Source organism: Oncorhynchus tshawytscha, linkage group LG03 (genome assembly GCF_018296145.1).
Source record: "Oncorhynchus tshawytscha isolate Ot180627B linkage group LG03, Otsh_v2.0, whole genome shotgun sequence".
Lineage (NCBI taxonomy): Eukaryota > Metazoa > Chordata > Actinopteri > Salmoniformes > Salmonidae > Oncorhynchus > Oncorhynchus tshawytscha.
Window position 1 is genome coordinate 59,662,882 of NC_056431.1, and position 10,375 is coordinate 59,673,256.

The following is a 10,375-nucleotide window of genomic DNA, read 5'->3' on the forward strand; positions in this document are numbered from 1 at the left end:
GAGGAGACCGGACCCAATGTCCCAGCAGACAGAGACCTTCATCTACTGCTGCACTACAACAAGAGAGAGGAGACCGGACCCAATGTCCCAGCAGACAGAGACCTTCATCTACTGCTGCACTACAACAAGAGAGAGGAGACCGGACCCAATGTCCCAGCAGACAGAGACCTTCATCTACTGCTGCACTACAACAAGAGAGAGGAGACCGGACCCAATGTCCCAGCAGTCAGAGACCTTCATCTACTGCTGCACTACAACAAGAGAGAGGAGACCGGACCCAATGTCCCAGCAGAGAGAGACCTTCATCTACTGCTGCACTACAACAAGAGAGAGGAGACCGGACCCAATGTCCCAGCAGACAGAGACCTTCATCTACTGCTGCACTACAACAAGAGAGAGGAGACCGGACCCAATGTCCCAGCAGTCAGAGACCTTCATCTACTGCTGCACTACAACAAGAGAGAGGAGACCGGACCCAATGTCCCAGCAGACAGAGACCTTCATCTACTGCTGCACTACAACAAGAGAGAGGAGACTGACCCAATGTCCCAGCAGACAGAGACCTTCATCTACTGCTGCACTACAACAAGAGAGAGGAGACCGGACCCAATGTCCCAGCAGACAGAGACCTTCATCTACTGCTGCACTACAACAAGAGAGAGGAGACCGGACCCAATGTCCCAGCAGACAGAGACCTTCATCTACTGCTGCACTACAACAAGAGAGAGGAGACCGGACCCAATGTCCCAGCAGTCAGAGACCTTCATCTACTGCTGCACTACAACAAGAGAGAGGAGACCGGACCCAATGTCCCAGCAGACAGAGACCTTCATCTACTGCTGCACTACAACAAGAGAGAGGAGACCGGACCCAATGTCCCAGCAGACAGAGACCTTCATCTACTGCTGCACTACAACAAGAGAGAGGAGACCGGACCCAATGTCCCAGCAGACAGAGACCTTCATCTACTGCTGCACTACAACAAGAGAGAGGAGACCGGACCCAATGTCCCAGCAGACAGAGACCTTCATCTACTGCTGCACTACAACAAGAGAGAGGAGACCGGACCCAATGTCCCAGCAGACAGAGACCTTCATCTACTGCTGCACTACAACAAGAGAGAGGAGACCGGACCCAATGTCCCAGCAGACAGAGACCTTCATCTACTGCTGCACTACAACAAGAGAGAGGAGACCGGACCCAATGTCCCAGCAGACAGAGACCTTCATCTACTGCTGCACTACAACAAGAGAGAGGAGACCGGACCCAATGTCCCAGCAGACAGAGACCTTCATCTACTGCTGCACTACAACAAGAGAGAGGAGACCGGACCCAATGTCCCAGCAGACAGAGACCTTCATCTACTGCTGCACTACAACAAGAGAGAGGAGACCGGACCCAATGTCCCAGCAGACAGAGACCTTCATCTACTGCTGCACTACAACAAGAGAGAGGAGACCGGACCCAATGTCCCAGCAGACAGAGACCTTCATCTACTGCTGCACTACAACAAGAGAGAGGAGACCGGACCCAATGTCCCAGCAGTCAGAGACCTTCATCTACTGCTGCACTACAACAAGAGAGAGGAGACCGGACCCAATGTCCCAGCAGACAGAGACCTTCATCTACTGCTGCACTACAACAAGAGAGAGGAGACCGGACCCAATGTCCCAGCAGTCAGAGACCTTCATCTACTGCTGCACTACAACAAGAGAGAGGAGACCGGACCCAATGTCCCAGCAGACAGAGACCTTCATCTACTGCTGCACTACAACAAGAGAGAGGAGACCGGACCCAATGTCCCAGCAGACAGAGACCTTCATCTACTGCTGCACTACAACAAGAGAGAGGAGACCGGACCCAATGTCCCAGCAGACAGAGACCTTCATCTACTGCTGCACTACAACAAGAGAGAGGAGACCGGACCCAATGTCCCAGCAGACAGAGACCTTCATCTACTGCTGCACTACAACAAGAGAGAGGAGACCGGACCCAATGTCCCAGCAGACAGAGACCTTCATCTACTGCTGCACTACAACAAGAGAGAGGAGACCAGACCCAAAGTCCCAGCAGACAGAGACCTTCATCTACAGCTGCACTACAACAAGAGAGAGTAGACCGGACCCAATGTCCGAGCAGACAGAGACCTTCATCTACTTGTGCACTACAACAAGAGAGAGGAGACCGGACCCAATGTCCCAGCAGACAGAGACCTTCATCTACTGCTGCACTACAACAAGAGAGAGGAGACCGGACCAATGTCCCAGCAGACAGAGACCTTCATCTACTGCTGCACTACAACAAGAGAGAGGAGACCGGACCCAATGTCCCAGCAGACAGAGACCTTCATCTACTGCTGCACTACAACAAGAGAGAGGAGACCAGACCCAATGTCCCAGCAGAGAGAGACCTTCATCTACTGCTGCACTACAACAAGAGAGAGGAGACCGGACCCAATGTCCCAGCAGAGAGAGACCTTCATCTACTGCTGCACTACAACAAGAGAGAGGAGACCGGACCCAATGTCCCAGCAGTCAGAGACCTTCATCTACTGCTGCACTACAACAAGAGAGAGGAGACCGGACCCAATGTCCCAGCAGTCAGAGACCTTCATCTACTGCTGCACTACAACAAGAGAGAGGAGACCGGACCCAATGTCCCAGCAGACAGAGACCTTCATCTACTGCTGCACTACAACAAGAGAGAGGAGACCGGACCCAATGTCCCAGCAGTCAGAGACCTTCATCTACTGCTGCACTACAACAAGAGAGAGGAGACCGGACCCAATGTCCCAGCAGTTAGAGACCGTAATCTACTGCTTCACTACAACAAGAGAGAGGAGACCGGACCCAATGTCCCAGCAGACAGAGACCTTCATCTACTGCTGCACTGCAACAAGAGAGAGGAGACCGGACCCAATGTCCCAGCAGACAGAGACCTTCATCTACTGCTGCACTACAACAAGAGAGAGGAGACCGGACCCAATGTCCCAGCAGACAGAGACCTTCATCTACTGCTGCACTACAACAAGAGAGAGGAGACCGGACCCAATGTCCCAGCAGACAGAGACCTTCATCTACTGCTGCACTGCAACAAGAGAGAGGAGACCAGACCCAATGTCCCAGCAGACAGAGACCTTCATCTACTGCTGCACTACAACAAGAGAGAGGAGACCAGACCCAATGTCCCAGCAGACAGAGACCTTCATCTACAGCTGCACTACAACAAGAGAGAGGAGACCGGACCCAATGTCCCAGCAGACAGAGACCTTCATCTACTGCTGCACTACAACAAGAGAGAGGAGACCGGACCCAATGTCCCAGCAGACAGAGACCTTCATCTACTGCTGCACTACAACAAGAGAGAGAGACCGGACCCAATGTCCCAGCAGACAGAGACCTTCATCTACTGCTGCACTACAACAAGAGAGAAGAGACCGGACCCAATGTCCCAGCAGAGAGAGGCCTTCATCTACTGCTGCACTACAACAAGAGAGAGGAGACCGGACCCAATGTCCCAGCAGACAGAGACCTTCATCTACTGCTGCACGACAACAAGAGAGAGGAGAGAGACCCAATGTCCCAGCAGCAGAGAGACCTTCATCTACTGCTGCACTGCAACAAGAGAGAGGAGACCGGACCCAATGTCCCAGCAGACAGAGACCTTCATCTACTGCTGCACTACAACAAGAGAGAGGAGACCGGACCCAATGTCCCAGCAGACAGAGACCTTCATCTACTGCTGCACTACAACAAGAGAGAGGAGACCGGACTCAATGTCCCAGCAGACAGAGACCTTCATCTACTGCTGCACTACAACAAGAGAGAGGAGACCGGACCCAATGTCCCAGCAGACAGAGACCTTCATCTACTGCTGCACTACAACAAGAGAGAGGAGACCGGACCCGATGTCCCAGCAGACAGAGACCTTCATCTACTGCTGCACTACAACAAGAGAGAGGAGACCGGACCCAATGTCCCAGCAGTCAGAGACCTTCATCTACTGCTGCACTACAACAAGAGAGAGGAGACCGGACCCAATGTCCCAGCAGACAGAGACCTTCATCTACTGCTGCACTACAACAAGAGAGAGGAGACCGGACCCAATGTCCCAGCAGTCAGAGACCTTCATCTACTGCTGCACTACAACAAGAGAGAGGAGACCGGACCCAATGTCCCAGCAGACAGAGACCTTCATCTACTGCTGCACTACAACAAGAGAGAGGAGACCGGACCCAATGTCCCAGCAGACAGAGACCTTCATCTACTGCTGCACTACAACAAGAGAGAGGAGACCGGACCCAATGTCCCAGCAGACAGAGACCTTCATCTACTGCTGCACTACAACAAGAGAGAGGAGACCGGACCCAATGTCCCAGCAGACAGAGACCTTCATCTACTGCTGCACTACAACAAGAGAGAGGAGACCAGACCCAATGTCCCAGCAGACAGAGACCTTCATCTACTGCTGCACTACAACAAGAGAGAGGAGACCAGACCCAATGTCCCAGCAGACAGAGACCTTCATCTACAGCTGCACTACAACAAGAGAGAGTAGACCGGACCCAATGTCCCAGCAGACAGAGACCTTCATCTACTGCTGCACTACAACAAGAGAGAGGAGACCGGACCCAATGTCCCAGCAGACAGAGACCTTCATCTACTGCTGCACTACAACAAGAGAGAGGAGACCGGAACCAATGTCCCAGCAGACAGAGACCTTCATCTACTGCTGCACTACAACAAGAGAGAGGAGACCGGACCCAATGTCCCAGCAGACAGAGACCTTCATCTACTGCTGCACTACAACAAGAGAGAGGAGACCAGACCCAATGTCCCAGCAGAGAGAGACCTTCATCTACTGCTGCACTACAACAAGAGAGAGGAGACCGGACCCAATGTCCCAGCAGAGAGAGACCTTCATCTACTGCTGCACTACAACAAGAGAGAGGAGACCGGACCCAATGTCCCAGCAGTCAGAGACCTTCATCTACTGCTGCACTACAACAAGAGAGAGGAGACCGGACCCAATGTCCCAGCAGTCAGAGACCGTAATCTACTGCTTGCACTACAACAAGAGAGAGGAGACCGGACCCAATGTCCCAGCAGACAGAGACCTTCATCTACTGCTGCACTGCAACAAGAGAGAGGAGACCGGACCCAATGTCCCAGCAGTCAGAGACCTTCATCTACTGCTGCACTACAACAAGAGAGAGGAGACCGGACCCAATGTCCCAGCAGTCGGAGACCGTAATCTACTGCTTCACTCGGACCCAATGTCCCAGCAGACAGAGACCTTCATCTACTGCTGCACTGCAACAAGAGAGAGGAGACCGGACCCAATGTCCCAGCAGACAGAGACCTTCATCTACTGCTGCACTACAACAAGAGAGAGGAGACCGGACCCAATGTCCCAGCAGACAGAGACCTTCATCTACTGCTGCACTACAACAAGAGAGAGGAGACCGGACCCAATGTCCCAGCAGACAGAGACCTTCATCTACTGCTGCACTGCAACAAGAGAGAGGAGACCAGACCCAATGTCCCAGCAGACAGAGACCTTCATCTACTGCTGCACTACAACAAGAGAGAGGAGACCAGACCCAATGTCCCAGCAGACAGAGACCTTCATCTACAGCTGCACTACAACAAGAGAGAGTAGACCGGACCCAATGTCCCAGCAGACAGAGACCTTCATCTACTGCTGCACTACAACAAGAGAGAGGAGACCGGACCCAATGTCCCAGCAGACAGAGACCTTCATCTACTGCTGCACTACAACAAGAGAGAGTTGACCGGACCCAATGTCCCAGCAGAGAGAGACCTTCATCTACTGCTGCACTACAACAAGAGAGAAGAGAGACCCAATGTCCCAGCAGAGAGAGGCCTTCATCTACTGCTGCACTACAACAAGAGAGAGGAGACCGGACCCAATGTCCCAGCAGACAGAGACCTTCATCTACTGCTGCACGACAACAAGAGAGAGGAGACCGGACCCAATGTCCCAGCAGACAGAGACCTTCATCTACTGCTGCACTGCAACAAGAGAGAGGAGACCGGACCCAATGTCCCAGCAGACAGAGACCTTCATCTACTGCTGCACTACAACAAGAGAGAGGAGACCGGACCCAATGTCCCAGCAGACAGAGACCTTCATCTACTGCTGCACTACAACAAGAGAGAGGAGACCGGACTCAATGTCCCAGCAGACAGAGACCTTCATCTACTGCTGCACTACAACAAGAGAGAGGAGACCGGACCCAATGTCCCAGCAGACAGAGACCTTCATCTACTGCTGCACTACAACAAGAGAGAGGAGACCGGACCCGATGTCCCAACAGACAGAGACCTTCATCTACTGCTGCACTACAACAAGAGAGAGGAGACCAGACCCGATGTCCCAGCAGAGAGAGACCTTCATCTACTGCTGCAGTACAACAAGAGAGAGGAGACCGGACCCAATGTCTCAGCAGAGAGAGACCTTAATCTACTGCTGCACTACAACAAGAGAGAGGAGACCGGACCCAATGTCCCAGCAGAGAGAGACCTTCATCTACTGCTGCACTACAACAAGAGAGAGGAGACCGGACCCAATGTCCCAGCAGTCAGAGACCTTCATCTACTGCTGCACTACAACAAGAGAGAGGAGACCGGACCCAATGTCCCAGCAGTCAGAGACCTTCATCTACTGCTGCACTACAACAAGAGAGAGGAGACCGGACCCAATGTCCCAGCAGACAGAGACCTTCATCTACTGCTGCACTGCAACAAGAGAGAGGAGACCGGACCCAATGTCCCAGCAGTCAGAGACCTTCATCTACTGCTGCACTACAACAAGAGAGAGGAGACCGGACCCAATGTCCCAGCAGTCAGAGACCTTCATCTACTGCTGCACTACAACAAGAGAGAGGAGACCGAACCCAATGTCCCAGCAGACAGAGACCTTCATCTACTGCTGCACTGCAACAAGAGAGAGGAGACCGGACCCAATGTCCCAGCAGACAGAGACCTTCATCTACTGCTGCACTACAACAAGAGAGAGGAGACCGGACCCAATGTCCCAGCAGACAGAGACCTTCATCTATTGCTGCACTGCAACAAGAGAGAGGAGACCAGACCCAAAGTCCCAGCAGTCAGAGACCTTCATCTACTGCTGCACTGCAACAAGAGAGAGGAGACCGGACCCAATGTCCCAGCAGACAGAGACCTTCATCTACTGCTGCACTGCAACAAGAGAGAGGAGACCGGACCCAAAGTCCCAGCAGAGAGAGGCCTTCATCTACTGCTGCACTACAACAAGAGAGAGGAGACCGGACCCAATGTCCCAGCAGACAGAGACCTTCATCTACTGCTGCACTGCAACAAGAGAGAGGAGACCAGACCCAAAGTCCCAGCAGTCAGAGACCTTCATCTACTGCTGCACTGCAACAAGAGAGAGGAGACCAGACCCAAAGTCCCAGCAGTCAGAGACCTTCATCTACTGCTGCACTGCAACAAGAGAGAGGAGACCGGACCCAATGTCCCAGCAGACAGAGACCTTCATCTACTGCTGCACTGCAACAAGAGAGAGGAGACCAGACCCAATGTCCCAGCAGACAGAGACCTTCATCTACTGCTGCACTGCAACAAGAGAGAGGAGACCGGACCCAATGTCCCAGCAGACAGAGACCTTCATCTACTGCTGCACTGCAACAAGAGAGAGGAGACCGGACCCAATGTCCCAGCAGACAGAGACCTTCATCTACTGCTGCACTGCAACAAGAGAGAGGAGACCGGACCCAATGTCCCAGCAGACAGAGACCTTCATCTACTGCTGCACTACAACAAGAGAGAGGAGACCGGACCCAATGTCCCAGCAGACAGAGACCTTCATCTACTGCTGCACTACAACAAGAGAGAGGAGACCGGACCCAATGTCCCAGCAGTCAGAGACCTTCATCTACTGCTGCACAACAACAAGAGAGAGGAGACCAGACCCAATGTCCCAGCAGACAGAGACCTTCATCTACTGCTGCACTACAACAAGAGAGAGGAGACCGGACCCAATGTCCCAGCAGTCAGAGACCTTCATCTACTGCTGCACTACAACAAGAGAGAGGAGACCGGACCCAATGTCCCAGCAGACAGAGACCTTCATCTACTGCTGCACTACAACAAGAGAGAGGAGACCGGACCCAATGTCCCAGCAGACAGAGACCTTCATCTACTGCTGCACTACAACAAGAGAGAGGAGACCGGACCCAATGTCCCAGCAGACAGAGACCTTCATCTACTGCTGCACAACAACAAGAGAGAGGAGACCGGACCCAATGTCCCAGCAGACAGAGACCTTCATCTACTGCTGCACAACAACAAGAGAGAGGAGACCGGACCCAATGTCCCAGCAGACAGAGACCTTCATCTACTGCTGCACTGCAACAAGAGAGAGGAGACCGGACCCAATGTCCCAGCAGACAGAGACCTTCATCTACTGCTGCACAACAACAAGAGAGAGGAGACCGGACCCAATGTCCCAGCAGACAGAGACCTTCATCTACTGCTGCACTACAACAAGAGAGAGGAGACCGGACCCAATGTCCCAGCAGACAGAGACTTTCATCTACTGCTGCACAACAACAAGAGAGAGGAGCGGACCCAATGTCCCAGCAGACAGAGACCTTCATCTACTGCTGCACTGCAACAAGAGAGAGGAGACCGGACCCAATGTCCCAGCAGACAGAGACCTTCATCTACTGCTGCACTACAACAAGAGAGAGGAGACCGGACCCAATGTCCCAGCAGTCAGAGACCTTCATCTACTGCTGCACTACAACAAGAGAGAGGAGACCGGACCCAATGTCCCAGCAGACAGAGACCCACTGGGTACATACTGCTCCAATCAACATTGTTTCCACGTCATTTCAATGAAATGACGTTGAACAAACGTAAATAGACGTTGAATTGACGTCTGTGCCAAGTGGGTAAGGAGAGAGTAAGACATAAGACTATCAGAGAGGAAAGTCATAGAGACACAAATGATTGTAATGGGTTGGAGTCAGCACCTTAACATCAACACACAAGTATGACTGAGAACAGAGGGAGAGAGATGTGTATGGATGGTTGAGGAATGAGAAGAAGAGAGACAGAAACAGAGACAGAGAAAAAGAGAGAAGGAGAGAGAGAGAGAAAACCCCAGAGAGGGATGTATGGAGTGAGGGAAGGAGTGGGGGGGTGTAGTGAACTATAGCCATCATGCATGCATTCCTAGTTTGGTATTGGAATGTTGAGGTTTGTTACAATCCGCTGCAGAGAGATTGATTTGTCTCTGTGAGGGACTTTCACTGGGCCAAGTCCTTCCTCCCCGTTGTCTCTGGGTTGGGATGTTTATATGAGAGATCGATGTGAGCAACCCATCCCTCTGTGTGTGTGTGTGTGTGTGTGTGTGTTCCTGTGCGCATGCATGCGTGAGAATGTTTATATGAGGGTTGATGTGAACCCATTCCATTATAACGACTGTCTGTAAAAGCTGAAAAACAACACAAAGTTTTATACAGAGTGTATTTGTGAGGAGGGAGACATTTGATACTGGTGATAAAACGCTGAAGTATACTGGCTAGGATCTCCTTGTAAATGTCCAGAGTTGATGGTTGGAATGCATGCATGTACGTTTATGTGTGTAGTGTGTCTGTGTGTGTGTTTGTGTGTGTGTCTATAGGTGTGTGCATTGATGTGCATGCTCTTGTGTTTGTGTGTGTCTGTGAACATCAATGGGTGTGTGTGAGTTTGCACAAGGGTGTGTTTGTGCATCTCCGGCCTCACCTGCTTGGTTGGTAGTGATGGTCACCGCAGCATATTGCCTCATGGTTGGGGCTAACTGGGACACTCCATTCTGAGCCTCAATCTCGAAAGTGTAGTTGGTGTGAGCCAGCAGGTCTCCCACGGTTACGGTAGTGTTCTGCAGGCCCGCAGCACGGGGGAGGAACCGCACATTGCTGCGACATGCCTCACACACCCTCTGGCCAGGCCTGCAGAGCTTACACAGCACGGTGAAGGTGACATCCTTACGACCTCCCGTGTCCTCTGGCCAGGACCAGTCCAGAATCACTGAGGTTTCGTTGATGACTGAGATCACATTACGAGGAGCTGAGGGAGGACCTGGAGAGACAGAGAGACAGAGCCAGAGCGAGAGAGTGAGCGAGAGAGTGAGAGAGTGAGCGAGAGAGAGAGAGAGAGAGAGAGAGAGAGAGAGAGAGAGAGAGAGAGCGAGAGAGAGAGACGGAGAGAGAAAGCGAGTTCACTGTTAATTTCTAATTGTTTTTTGTTGATATTGTTTTGTGTCTTCTCACTTTTGCTTATTGTTTATTTCACTTGCTTTGGCTACGTAAACACGTTTCCAA

At 52.1% G+C, this 10,375-nt stretch overlaps 1 protein-coding gene across 2 annotated transcripts in view; it reads right to left on the reverse strand.

Moving 5' to 3' along the window:
• Positions 1-10,375, reverse strand: part of LOC112224427 (ephrin type-A receptor 3-like) — a 181,728-nt gene that overhangs the window by 93,135 nt on the left and 78,218 nt on the right. For both annotated transcript variants that reach the window (XM_042319756.1, XM_042319757.1), the window contains exon 5: positions 9,798-10,133. In XM_042319756.1, coding sequence (XP_042175690.1) covers positions 9,798-10,133 — 336 coding nt within the window. The remainder of the gene's footprint in view (positions 1-9,797; positions 10,134-10,375) is intronic.